Genomic DNA, 14,232 nt, shown 5'->3' with positions numbered 1-14,232 from the left:
AATTTTAAGTATCCTAGCCGCCCAATTGTCGGCTGGGAGTTCGCCTCGTTCCAAGTAAGCCCAGATCAGGCTTCGCCAGTCCCTTGCCCCCCAATTGTTCGAGTCCGTGTTGCTCGGAAGCCTATCAGGTAGGATGGTTTGATCCGGGCACGATGAAGTTATCGTTCCTAGAGACATCGATGTTTCGCTGGTGAATGAAACCAATGGAGATGGAGGTCCTGCGATGTGCTCCTTTCCAATGCCCATCCTAGTGAGAGTCTCCCGGAAAATTAAATCCACCGAGCTTCCAGTATCTATCAAGATTCGGCATACCTCGTGATTCGCTGCATCAAGTGAAATAACTAGTGCGTCGTCATGAGGAGCGTCCAGATCCTCTGTTTCTTTCTCTGAAAAGGTGATCTCAGGCAGATTGCTCGGAGTGAGCTTCGCCCGTTTAGGTGCTGGATTAGCGAGCTTGTGTTGATGATCTTTGATTGCCATTATCGAGTTGTAAAATAAACGTGAGCCCCCATAATGACGTATATTTGTTTTTTAGGACCTGCGTCCCCCTCAGTTTGCCTTGGCTTTTTTGGTGGAGGGACATCTTCATCGATTTCGGACGCCGTCTTTGGGTCTAGCTCATCAATTGACACACTCGGCATTTCGCCAGATACAAACTTCTCAGCGAGAAGGTGCATCAACTTCTTGCAATCCCGAGTTGAGTGTCCTGAACCCATTTGTTGCTTGGAAGCACTCCTGTTTTGGAGCGTGGTGAAAATGGTGGTTATGAAGGAGATCCCCTAGGGGATCCTTTCTGCAGTGACTTGTGGACCGCAAAGGTCCCAAGCCCTGACTTCGGAGCTGCTGGAGGTGTCTTCATGGCCGGTGCCTCGAAACGGGGTTTCAATATTGCTTTATGCTTCTGAACTGCTGCCGCTTTTTCTTCCTCGGCAACTATCCAGTTGGAAGCTCGATGCAGAGCATCCTGAATGGTGGCAAACCTGTTCACAATCAATTCTTCTCGGAAGCGGGACTCGTGCCAGAGGCCATTCTTTAGGGCGGCCAAGGCAGTTGAGTCCGAAAGTCCCGGAATCTGGACTTGGATTTCTTTGAATTTGGTTACATACGAGCGAAGTGATTCTCCTGCGGTCTGAGTTACATTCCACAGTTGGGCATCCGTAACCGCCGTTTCTATCAAGCTCGAGTATTGCTTGACAAAGGATGTGAATAACTCCGTAAAATTGTTAATGGAGCCAGCTGCTAAGGACGCGAACCAAAGCAGAGCGGGTCCGCAGAAAGTTTCGGCAAACAGCTTACAGTAACTGGCATCAGCTTTAAGAGGTTCTAGGTCCACACGGCTAGCCGTGAGCAGGAAAATTTTGAGATGCTTTGTCGGATCTCCTTTCCCTTCGTAGCTCAAAAATTTAATCTTCCCTGTATCCTTCACACGCACTCCGGCTATCTGAGCTGAGAATGGAGTCCGCTTTGATTCTTCGATTACTTGAAAAATATATCCGGTGCTGAAGTGGTCGCACTGTGCATTCTAGATCGCATGTCACGGATCTAGCCCTGCATCCAATGAAGCTCGAGATTGGTTGAAGTGCCCGAAGTCAGGTTTTCCCGAAGGACATTCCCTCCTACGGGAGGAGGTACCCGAACTGGGAGTACCGAAGGACCAGCGGCCTTGAGCTTGACCGGGGCATGGCCATCCCTGGCTGGTAGTGGCGTAGTCCGGGAGATGGTATGACCTGGAGTTGTTGTTGTTGTCTCCTGCTGCAGATTGAATGGTGGAGCTATGCCAGTGAAGTACAGAGCACGCCTCTATGGATTTTGATCTGTAGAAAGAAGGTCCACTCGATCAGCATATGCGCGGTGAGAAGCCGAGAGATCGGCGACTGAGCTGGCGACTGCTTCCAAACGAGTGGAGACTCGTCCTTCCAAGCTATCAAGGCGCTCGGAAAAGGTGATGGCAGTTGCTTGCTGACGGTCAGATTTTTTGGTCAAATCCTGCAAAAGTTTCTGGATAGACTCCAAAGTTACCTGATTGGTAGATTCGTGAGCCATAGTAGAGTTGAATGATGAAGATTTGGAGAAAAACGTCGAAACTATATGGAGTGCAGGTGATAGAGTTCCCCTCCTTCTAGCGCCAAATGTAAGAACTGAAACCGAATTCTCCTTCCGAAGTGTTTCTGAACGGAGGACCCTACCACCGTTATAATTCCAAACTGAATTTAGAGATAAAATGCTGTGAAATAGAATGAGAATTATTGCTTAAGAGAAAGTTTTTCCATCCCCCTTACAGTCCCCATCCTTTCGTATTTATATCAGTCTATTACAATCAATGCCAAATCAATTCACTGCGTAATCCTCGCGTCCTAATCAATTCAATTAATTGCGAGAATCTTTGATCGAGTCCAAACTGCGAACTGACTCGAGGGATACGTCTCTCCGCTCCAAACCTTCTATCGGGCTTAGTGGGCCGATCCGAATCATGGCCTTGGCCCATTTTGATTGTTTGGTCTGGGTCTTAGTCTGTTACCCCAAGGTGAACAATCGTGGTTACAACAATAACTATGGAGTAAGAAGGCCCTATGTCACGAGCACATACATAGCCCAATACTCTCACTGTCCAACACGTACATGCTTTACTTCAAGGGTTTGGTAAGTAGCGGGATTTGGGGTTACGATTTTGGACCAAGATGAGAATCTCTTGTTTCAGATGAAGGGACCTCTTCATCATGGCTCGGACATTACAATTTTAGAAACTGAGCTTATGGCATTAAAGGCCTGAATAACCGAAGCCGTGAGTATGGGGATAAATCATCTCTCAATCTGTTGTGATCATGATCAGATTTTCGAATTGGTAAGTGTGTTTCCTTGGCTGTTAAGGTTCACATGATTCATTATTAATTCTTGTTTTAAATACATATAGGTCATGGGAAGATCCGCACCTGAGCCAAATAATATAGCCTTGCTAATGGATGATGTGCAACACATCAGACAACAACTTACGTCTAGCATACTTGTTTTGGTGACTGGTCAAAATCAAGCTAATTTTGTTTCTAAACTTGCAATGGAAACAATGGATTGTGAAATCGGCATATGTATGTTTGGGACTTGCCGTGTCTGTTTCAATAACAATATCAAAGCTGAGGCAGATATTTTTAGGCTTTTTATGGGGCAATCAATTCTGCATGGAGTGTGTGAAACGGCATATAGAAGTTAAGCTACTTGATGGAGGTGTACCGAGATGTCTTGATTATCAATGCGAGTATAAGCTAACTCTTCCAAGTTGTGCGAGTCTTTTGATTCCTAGACTACAAGAGATGTGGGAACAAAGGATTGAAGAGGGATCATTTCCTGTGGCAGACAGAGTTTATTGCCCAAACCCTAGGTGCTCGAGTTTAATATCGAAAACCGAGATTTCTAAATCTACCAAAGAAGGTTGGAGTTGCTGTATCAAATGTGCTATACCCTTTTGCATCAATTTTAAAGTTCCGTGGCACGATAACTTGTCATGCAACGATTACAAGAGATTGGGTCCAAATCCTACAACGAATGATTTAAAACTTAAAGTTCTAGCAAATCAGAACATGTGGCGTCAATGTGAAAAGTGCAAACACATGATCGAACGTTCAGAAGGATGCATGCATGTAACTTGCAGGTTTCACGTACCACATGCACCACCATATCTTAGTCACATTAATATCTAATCATTTCAAAATTTTATTTATGTTTTCGTCAAACTAACAATGTAATAATGTTCATATATATGATTTGATAGATGTGGATACTCGTTTTGCTACACATGTGGAGCTGAATGGAAGGTGTAGAAACTAGGTTTCTACAATGAATTTGTTTAAGGAGGGAAACAAATTCAAAGAAGTAATCTCTCTAAAAAGTCGATCTAAGCTTAGGAATTAAGAAAGAGGGGAATTGATCTCAAAGAACTAGGGTTAATTGCTAAGAACAAGCAGAGAACTGAATTATTGTATTCAATATCGGATGATCTATAATGGAGAAGTCTCTCCTTATTTATACATGTCCATAGATTACATAATATATTAACTTTCTTTATGAGACGAACTGAGATAAGGAAAGTTGTTTTATTTCTTGATTCGGCCGCTGGGCGAAGTGGAAATCAGTTCTTCTTCCTCAAAGTTGGGCTTCCCTTATCCGAACAGGCCTAAATTAACCTAATTAGGGTCTTAACCGGATTCCCGGTTAAATAATCGAATTATCTTTCTGGTTTAGCTCGGTATGTCGGGGGTGCTAAATCCCGCACCAACAATTAGACCCCCCTCCAGTTCTAAATATTTGAGATTCAATTCGAATATCTTGAACTATGGAAAAGAGAATATCCGATCTAAACCATAAAGAATTATTTAATTTTACCCAGATTTCTGCATCCTGTCACCGTGAATCGTCCGGATGACACGTGTCGCTTGCGTCACATCCGCTAGGTCGGAAATCGAAGAGTCGCGTAGGTCCTAATTACTTTCGTAGGGTTGCCGCCCATTCGACTCTATAAATACACCCCCTCTCTCATCATTTCTCATTTTCTGCCAACAGTGAAAGGTAATCTGCTCCGAACTCTCTCCTTTTTATTTATTTATTATCAGTTTTCTTCCGCACTCTCCGAACTCATATTATGGCGGGCACTTCAGATCCTGCTTCTTCGCTGGAAACTGTAAGCGGAAAATTAATTCGTCAAACTTCCAGACAAAAAACTCTCAACTCAGAGCATCGTGCGCAGATCGGAGAATCCAGTAGATCGGACTCCAAAGTCCTACCAATTCTAGCTCGTTGCTCGGCTGGAGCCTCGTCTTTGCAGACTCTCCCTTTGGAACCGACATCAGTTCATCGTGAAGATGGGAGCATCGAACTGACTCAAGACATTTTATCACAGGAAGAAGAACGGTTCGCCCCTTTAGGAATCAAGATCGAAGACATTGATCCTTTGTTGGATCATGAGGGACGAATCGGAGGCAACAAGACTTCGAGTTTGACCGAAACCGTGAACAGTATGCTGGACTCATGCGGTCTGGCTAACAGCAGCGTCACTATTTTGATCCCCCGAGCCAATCAGCGCCCCTGGAACCCCCAGAGGGATATATATGCCTATATGAGGGTTATTTTACCGAATGTCGGCTCATGTTTCCAATCCCAGCGTTAATATCGCACTACGCCCAAAGACGTAAGATAGCGATCTGTCAGTTTGTCCCCGGAGCCATTTGCAATTTTATAGCTGCTCTCACCATAGCTGCCAAAGTTAGAGTTAGCATCAGAGTTCAATGCTTCGAGCAGCTATCTAACTTTAAGTTATCAAAGAGTCCGCATCTCTGGGAAGTAAATATGAGGTCGGCACATAATTTCCTTGCCGGTAAAAGAGTGAGCAAATTCCAGAAGTGGGCGAACTACTACTTCTATGTCCGCGTGGATCAGTACTCACTCGTTGATCCGTTAGGTATTCACCAGAGAGTGTGGAATGAAGTTGCCGATACATCTTAACTGACTTTGGCACTTCTAACAACCTTTAACTTTTTCATGTCTTGTTTCCAGATCGTCCATTTTGCGCAACGCGTCTGGCTTGAGGCTATCATTCCGTCAGAGACGTTCTGCTGTCCGGGAACAATCGACGGTGGGAATTTATTACTCGCATCCGCGTTGAAACAACGATGGGCAAGGCCAGAACAACATTCCCAAGTTTCGCGAGTTCGCTGGGACGAACTACAGAGCCCGCAGGGTCACATGTTGTTGAGTCCAGCAGTCTCCAGATCGTTCGCCGAGAAACTCAGGCTGCTATCGAAGCCGACATCGATCCTGCTCGAGATCGGACCAAAGTCGATCCTGTTCAGGATCGGACCGATGTCGATCCTGTTCAGGCTCCTGAAGAGGATGTCGACTTAATCGATGTCGCGGAAAACGACACCCTTCCCTTGGCTTTAGAGAATGCCGATCCTCCGAACAATGAACAGGATGTCCCTCAGCTTGGAACTGGATCCAAGAGGAAAAAGAAGAAACTGAACAAGAAGAAACTGACCGGAGATGACTCAGCCACCAAGCCTCAATCAGTGGTCAATTGCAAACGCTCGGCTGAAGACGCCGGACTGGACTCTACCGATCGATTCCGCTTGACAAGAGAGAATGACAAGACAGATCGGTTTGCCTTTGAATATTCCTGTGACACCCCCCTGGTCACAAATCGCCTTGCCTCAGGCGAACTCTTTCGGAACCTGAAAACCTCCAATCTGAACTCTTTCCGGAAGTAGACGAACTGGAATTCAAACAAGCATTCCTTGACGTCGCCGAATCTCACTTAATGGTTCGTTTTATTATTCTCTTTAACTTGTTCAGATTTTGCGCAGACGAAATTGACGTATGTTTTTTGAATCCATAGACCGCGGCCAGGATGAATATGCTGACCCAATTGTACGATAGACGAGCAAAAGCCGGTAAGAAATCTAGATTCGAGCTCGAAAAGGTGAAGGAGTGCGTAGAATAGATCCGAATTGCCAGCGGAGCTAAAGACGAGAGAATCAACGAGCTTGAAACTCTTATTGCCGAAAAGGAAGGTATCATCGCTCAATCCGAACTGAGTACTGGTGAACTGAATTCTCGAGTGCTTACTCTCGAAGAACAGAAATCCGAACTGCAGGGAGCGTGTAACGAGTTGAAAATCAAACTCGATTTTAAAGTTAAAAGACTTCGGCGAGATCATCTTGAGAAGGTGGAATGAACAGCGAAGAAAGCGCAGACTCGATTGGATAAAGTCAGGGCTTATCTAGTCGAACAAGAGAAAATTTGCCCCCTGGAGGACCTGTTGAACCAAGCTACTGGAGTGCAGGAAATTGTGTAATATCTGATTGAAAAGGGGGCCATCATTCCCGGATCAGCTTGGCTATGGACTTCTCCACCCCAGGACCATGGCTCCGGATTCCGTTTGCCATCCGTATGGCTCTAATGCCGAGAGCTTCCAAGCTGATCTGACCGGTGCCTCGGATGCTTAACTATCCATATATATATATATATATATATATTTTTTTTTTTTTTTTTAGAACTCTTTCGAGTATGGGTTTAAATACCCTTGTAAAACATTGCCGACTTGTTCGGCCCATTTTCTCTTTTGGTTTGATCAATTCTTAGTCCCGCCTTTATTCGTCAGAAATTTTACTTTTCACCAAAAAGGGAAATTGACAATTTCAAGGAATTGAATCCTTTCTATTTTGCACGAAATTTGGAAAGGTTCTCCTCCCAAAATTCATATAAATCATCCAGCATTATCTCCGAATTAACCAACTCGAGAGAAACTTTTATCGAAGTAATTTCTAGCTCCATTAGAAGCGTGGAATCCCCGCTAGTCGGAAACAACGTCCCGACGTTCTCGAATACTGAAGCTATCGATAGAGGAATGACCTACTACCCAAACATCCGGGCTCCTTGGATGTTACTGTTCCGCGTCAAACTGGAAGAAAGGCGTGACTTGGAAGAATTTTTCCATTAAGTGGAGGATCGCCACATGGAGTATCGCGACCGGCTTGCCGCATCAGAGCAAGTGCAATGTGAATTGCTACTCAAACTTGAACTGCTCGAATCCCACCCAAAAGATTGGATCGAGAATGGGTTTGAGAGGATAGTAGATTGGCCACCGTGTCTGGTTGCGTACTGCAATGAATGTTGAAGGGAAGCAGATCAGAAGCCGATGCACATGGATCCTGCCCTGATTGGTGACTTTGTTCCAGGAAATGTTAAACCGTTTTACATCAACAGGCGTGCTAATGAAGCCAAACTTGCTGAAGCCAATACCTTCTTTCGTCAGGTAACCATTCCTTTATTTTTGTTCTTCTTTTTAGGTGAGAAAACAATCCATGTTTGCTCCAAATTAATCCGTTGTTGATTTCGTGTGTGCAGATTGAAGCCACACATCAAGAACTAAGTCAGGATCTTCAGTACTTCCATATGAAAAGAGGTAGGATCGACCGCCAGTTAAGGACTCTGGAATCCGAGATCGCCATACACAAGGCAAAGAGGAAGAGGACCACTGACTTGCTCGACGAGTCTGAACAGAAGGCCAGAGCACTGGAGACTCGCCCCGAGGATTGGGAGAAGACTAGGTTGCAATTGTTGTGGCTGATGCCAGAACGACTCAAGAAGAATATTCGTGAGATCGCCGCGAATAGCGCATTAGTTTGGAATTAACAAGTTTTTTTCAATAGTTTAATAAATAAGACTTCGCCGCGTTGTAGCTGGCAAATTTGAGTTTTTACTTTGAAAAGAAGAATAAGATTTTACTGCATTAAAGCAGGCAGTTTTTTACTTGGTCGTTGTTTTGTTATTTTATTTTCTAAAAATATACCAGAGGCGAGACGTCTCCCAGCTTACATCAGGCAATTTTTGTTAAGCGATTGTAGAAAACATCGATTCGAGCCTCAAAAGTTGACTATTTATTCTTAACAAGATATGTTTGGTCAGAGGGCGAGATACTGGGCTCGGCTTATCTCCTTTGCTTTAGTTCGGATGACGGATTGCGAAATTATTCTCTGGGTTCGGCTAAACTTTCCATCCGAACTAAAGGTTGGGTGCGAAATAAATACTCTGGGTCCGGCTTATCCCAAAAAATGAAAGATTGGGTGCAGAATAAATACTATGGGTCCGGCTTATCCCTATATGTGAAGGTCAGGTGCAAAATAATCAACTCTGGGTTCGGCTTATCCTGAGAAATAGTGCGTAGTTACTCGAGTTGATCACCTGGCCAGGGTGTCAACGAGGAACGAGTTTGGTATGAACCAATAAATACTTAGTCCAGATCGGATCAAGAACTGAAATATATGTGTACATATTCTCCTTCTTTTTTTATATTATATTTTTTTTGTTGAGGAAATCTCCTTTTTTGTTCTTGGAAATAAGAGACGCGCTGCATTAAATGTGTTACGCGGTCTTTGAGAATTATTCTCGGGACGCAGAGAAAATTTCGCTGCATTCTGATTGGTGGACTCAGCGGCGGTTACTTCCCATGACCCTATATAAATAGGATTGAAGGTTGGGAGAACGAAATCATTCTAACTTCCACAAATTCAAGAGATAGAAAGAAAGATGGTAACTACTCGATCCGCATGGCTGAGACAAGCCCGGGAAAGGATTGCCGCCGCATCCGGCCGCCGGGAGCCGGAAAATCCCATCCCACGGGAGGTAGGAGAGACGTCCCGATCTCGCGGTCGCTCCGAACTCGAATACCATCGACCCCGGGGTGTCTCCCCTTCAGCACGAACTCCGAGAGTACCGAGCTCGCCGAAAGAGAATGGGCGCGTATATTCGAGCGCTTTGGCTGAAGCTTGACCAGCTCCACCGTTTTTACCGTTTAGAGGGAACCATTCAAGTCCTAGAAGACCTTATCGTTAAAGGTTACCCCTTCCCATTTGTGACGGATGTCTGGGCCTATCGAGCTTGCTTGAATAGGCTAATCCGATATGTCAACTTCCTGGAGTCGTCGGGTGAAGCCTTCCGCGAGCGCCACCTTCTCGAGGGCCCATGTGCCTTCATAGAGGACATGATGTCCAGAGGCTCTGGGTTTCCAATCGAAAGACTGGAGGCCTTACAACAGGAACAGGAGATCTGGCAAACTGTGGTGAACGAGCTCGCAGTGGAAGAACCACTGGAAACTGACATATCTGGCCCCGCTCCCGTCATGCGACTGCAGGACAGTCCAGAACGGGCTTCCGATGAGAGATCTGCAGTTTAGGCGTTTATTATTATCTGTTTTTTTTTAAGTGTAATGGAGACTAATCCAAATGATTTATAGCGAATTCTAATGATTAAAATTTGCCTAACAAAATCCTTGCGCACTTTCATATATTGGCGATCTAAATGTACTCAGAAATAAAGAAACATGTTTTTTAGCCGGGAAAAAACTTTATTAATATTTTAGCTGCATTCGCTTAATCTTAAAAAGACAAGGAATTGCCTACGCTCCCCAAAACGGGGATCAAGCCACCTGTAGTTCGTATTACAAATGAAAGATAAATGGAGTTCAGATTCCCGAAACCTCCTAGTTAGGGTCATGACAACGACTTAGTAGTAATAACGTTTCATGAGTTTATGATTCGTTCTCCGGCCATGGTTACAAGTTCATAGACGCCCGGGCGAACTGCCCTGGATACAAGATACGGACCCTCCCACCGAGCGCCGAGTTTACCGGCGTTGACTTCTTTGGTGTTCTCAAAAACTTCTCGTAGAACTAAATCGCATTCGTTGAATTGTCGCTGACGAACAGTCTTGTTGTAGTACCAAGCCGCGGCATCTTGGTAATGCTGAACTCGGACTTGAGCTTGATCGGTCAGCATCTCGTTATTGAGTTTGGAGATTGTCGACCATCATGGTACGGCGAAGTGTCGGGACACCTGCTTCTGCTGGGGCGAGTGCTTCGATTTTGTACGCCAGGAAGAAAGAGGATTGTCCCGTGCTGCGCTGCGATGTTATGCGATAGGACCACAACACATCGTCAAGGTGATCCGCCCATGCTCCCTTCCTTCAACCGAGTCGTTTCTTGAGTCCATCGACGATTAACTTATTCGTAGCCTCAGCTTGGCCATTCCCCTGGGGGTATCGAGGGGTCGAAGTGCTGAGCCGGATTTGCCATTTGCTCAGAAAACGTCTGGTGATGAGCGAAGTGAACTGCGTGCCGTTATCGGTGACGATCTCGTACGGGAGTCCATGACGACATATGATGTTCTTCCATATGAAATTAGTCACATCCAAGGATTGGATCCTCGTGAAGGATTCTGGTTCTACCCATTTGGTAAAGTAATCGGTCAGCACTAGGACGAACTTCTTGGATATCGATGCTGGCAGAGGTCCTATAGCGTCCATGGCCCAGCGCATAAAAGGATACAGAGCTGTCACGGTATTCAGCAGTTCGGGCAGGACGTGCTGCATTGGTCCATGACGCTGACAAGCTTTGCACTTTGCCGTGAAGGCTTCGCAGTCGGTGATCATGGTAGGCCAGTAGTGTCCGTCCTTTTTGATCTTGAGGGCGAGCGCGCGTCTGCCGGAGTGGTTGCCACCCTCGCATTCATGTACCTCCATCATGATTTGTTTAGTTTCGTCCCGAGTAACGCAGGTGAGGAAAACTCCCGATGCACTTCGGCGAAACAATTCTCCATCCAAGAGGATGTATCTAGCACTTCGGGCCTTAAAACGCAGAGCTGCCCATCGGTCCGGTGGGACGATGCCTTTGGAGATCTAAAGTTTGATTTCAATTTGCCAATCGTCCGGTGGTTTCGTGACGTTAGTCATATCTTCTATCAGCTCCTCGAAGTCCATCTGGACTGAGTCGTCATTGATTACAGCTATCTGGCTGTCCGGACCGATGCTAGGAGCGTCGATGCACTCGATCGGGACAGTGCACCGCAAACCAGGGTCGGAGTAGTTTGCCAAAGCTGCGACGGCGTCAGCCGACGCGTTTTTGTTCCATGGGACCTTCGTCAGAGAAAAGGATGTGAATTCCTCGGATAATGCACGGACCAACTGTCAATATGCTCCCATTCGCTTGTTTTTGGTGTCAAATTCTCCACTGAATTGGCTGACTACCAATTGGGAGTCACAGAAGACTTGTAAGTGTGTCACGCCGAGTCCTCGTGCTAACCGGAGTCCTGCAAGAACGGCCTCGTATTCTGTTTCGTTGTTTGACGCTTTGAAGTTGAGCTTTAGTGCTTGCTCGAGTATTTCACCAGTGGGAGATCGGAGAATGAGTCCCACTCCGGATCCTTGATTCGTCGACAAACCGTCGATGAACATTACCCAATGTTCTTCCTTAGGAGTGGGGTCACCAAGCTCAGGAGACAGCTCGGTGATGAAGCCGGCCAGGACTTGCGACTTCAGGCATGGACGAGAGCGGTATTTGATATCGTACTCACTTAGTTTGACTGCCCACTTCACCATGCGTCCGGATTGGAGGGGGCTATGGAGGATAGTTTGGAGTGGCTGATCGGTAAACACGATGACAGAATGTGACTGGAAATAGGGGCGAAGCTTTCGTGCGGCGATGATCACGGCGAGGGCGAGCTTTTCCAGCGTGGGGTATCGTGATTCCGCGTCGTTGAGTGCTTTACTTATGTAGAAGATAGGTTTCTGATCCCCGCGGTCATCTCGGACTAACACGCTGCTGACTGCCGAACTGGAGACCGAGATGTAGAGGTACAGTATTTCACCGTCTTCCGGTTTGACTAATATTGGATGGCAGGTCAGATACTCCTTTAATTGCCGAAAGGCAATCTCGCATTCCTTGTCCCAGTGAAAATCCTTATTTCTGCGGAGGAGTTGGTAGAATGGGAGGCATTTATCCGTCGACCAAGCGATGAAGCGGTTTAGAGCTGCGATACGTCTGGTCAGGCGTTGCACTTCTCGCTTGTTGGTCGCCGATGGTAGTCCCAGTATGGCTTTGATCTGTTTAGGATTTGCCTCTATTCCCCGTTCAGTGACGATATATCCCAGGAATTCTCCCGAAGTAACTCCGAATGTACACTTCGTTGGATTCAGTTTCATCTGGAAATGATCCAAGATATCAAAACATTCGGCGAGATGCTGGACGTGTTGCTCTGCGATCAAAGACTTGACCAGCATATCGTCGATGTAGACCTCCATAGTTTTTCCAAGCAGATATGCGAACATCATGTTCACTAGCCATTGGTAGGTTGCTCCAGCGTTCTTCAGTCCGAATGGCATTACCTTATAGCAGTAGGTCCCCCTATCTGTAATGAATGCCTTTTTTCGCGGTCAGTCGAACTCATGGCGATCTGGTTGTAACCTGAGAAGGCATCCATGAACAAGAGCAGTTGGTTTCCAGCTGTGGCTTCGACGAGACGGTCTATGTGTGGTAAAGAAAAACTATCCTTAGGGCATGCTTTATTGAGATCAGTGTAATCCACGCATACTCTCCATTTTGCCGTTCTTCTTTTTACCATGAATGGATTGTCCAGCCAATCGGGGTACTGGACCTCCATTATCTGGTCAGCTTTGAGTAGTCGCTCGACTTCATCTTGAAATGCTTTCGCCCGATCAGGACCCAGACGCCTGTGTTTCTGCCTGATCGGTTTGAACGTGGGGTTGATGATGAGCTTATGGCAGATAACATCGGGACTTATTCCGACCATGTCCTTCGTTGACCAGGCGAATGTGGAAGACCGAGATTGTAGAAAAGCGATCAGCTTTGTCTTTATGTGCTCCTCTAGTTCGGCCCCGATACCAACAGTTCGTGAGGGGTCGGAAGGATCGATGTTCGCCTGTATGATTCGAAACTCCAGAGACTTGAGGCAATCTCGCTCCGGCTTATGGGGACCGGTGAGATGGTCCCTGCTCTGTAATTGCTATGCTTCCTCAGTCTTCCTCTGCTTTTTTTTGATAACAGAGCAAGATCGGGCTACCCTCTGATCACCATAAAGTGTACAAATTCCTGTGGTGGTCGGGAACTTAAGGCAGAGGTGATAAGTCGACGGTACGTCTTGCATCACGTATATCCATTGTACCCCCAAATTGGCATTGTAGATCGGAGGTGAGTCGATGACCGCAAACTTAGTCTTCCGGGTCACTCCGCCGGCTCGCACTTGTAGCTTTACGTTGCCCATCAACATTTTGGCGATCCCATCATAGCCTGTCAATGTTCGAGACTCAGGTTTCAGTTGCTCTGGTGTGACACCCATTTTTTCTAGCGTTTGCCAGCACAGTACATTGACGGTATTTTCCGTGTCGACCAGGACTCGTTCAACGTCAAAATCTCCCATGGAAACTTCGATGACCAAAGGATCCGAATGGGGGTGCTGGATTCCTCTGGCGTCTTCTGATGTGAATGATATAGGGTCCGAGCAGAGTGGAGGTTCGTTCGGAGTTGTCTGAAGGCTGCAAACTTGACGTGCCCTTTTCTTGAACGCGCTGACGGAGTCGGCGCAATCCTCTGGTGGGCCGAGTATCATAGTTATTCAAGCTCGGGGAGGGGAATTGGCCCGCTCGGGGTTTTGCCCTCTCTGCTGCTTGGGAGGGCCAGGTAGTTCGTCTACCTAGGGCATCTCTTCTTGCTGGTTCGCCAGCACTTGGTTGGCTGGCTGTTGAACTCCATTGGGCGGGCTGCTGTTGCCTCGTCCTCCTCCTGCACTGCAGCCACCTTTAGATCGTCCACCACGCCATCCCCCTCGGCGACCTCTGCCTCCACGGACGCTTTTTGGCTGAAAGACGACTTCGACTTCGCCAGAGAGGTACTTTCCG

General features: G+C 46.5%; 1 protein-coding gene and 1 pseudogene across 1 annotated transcript; one reads left to right on the top strand and one right to left on the bottom strand.

The window, feature by feature from the left end:
* The first annotated feature begins 2,088 nt into the window (after positions 1–2,088).
* Positions 2,089–3,812, top strand: LOC109126399 (E3 ubiquitin-protein ligase RSL1-like; annotated as a pseudogene).
* A 9,528-nt stretch (positions 3,813–13,340) lies between these two features.
* LOC147938432 (uncharacterized) lies at positions 13,341–13,943 on the bottom strand. Its single transcript, XM_087465633.1, has one exon. The coding sequence runs from the start codon at positions 13,941–13,943 to the stop codon at positions 13,341–13,343; it is 603 nt and encodes a 200-aa protein (XP_087321759.1).
* Positions 13,944–14,232: the final 289 nt, after the last annotated feature.

This window comes from Camelina sativa, chromosome 9 (genome assembly GCF_030686135.1).
Source record: "Camelina sativa cultivar CO46 ecotype springtype chromosome 9, ASM3068613v1".
Classification (NCBI taxonomy): domain Eukaryota; kingdom Viridiplantae; phylum Streptophyta; class Magnoliopsida; order Brassicales; family Brassicaceae; genus Camelina; species Camelina sativa.
Note: the sequence above shows the minus strand (reverse complement) of the source record. Positions and strands in the feature narration are given on the sequence as shown.

Coding starts and splice junctions, on each gene's coding strand:
- LOC147938432 (XM_087465633.1), bottom strand. CDS start 13,943: ATGATACTCGGCCCACCAGAGGATTGCGCCGACTCCGTCAGCGCGTTC.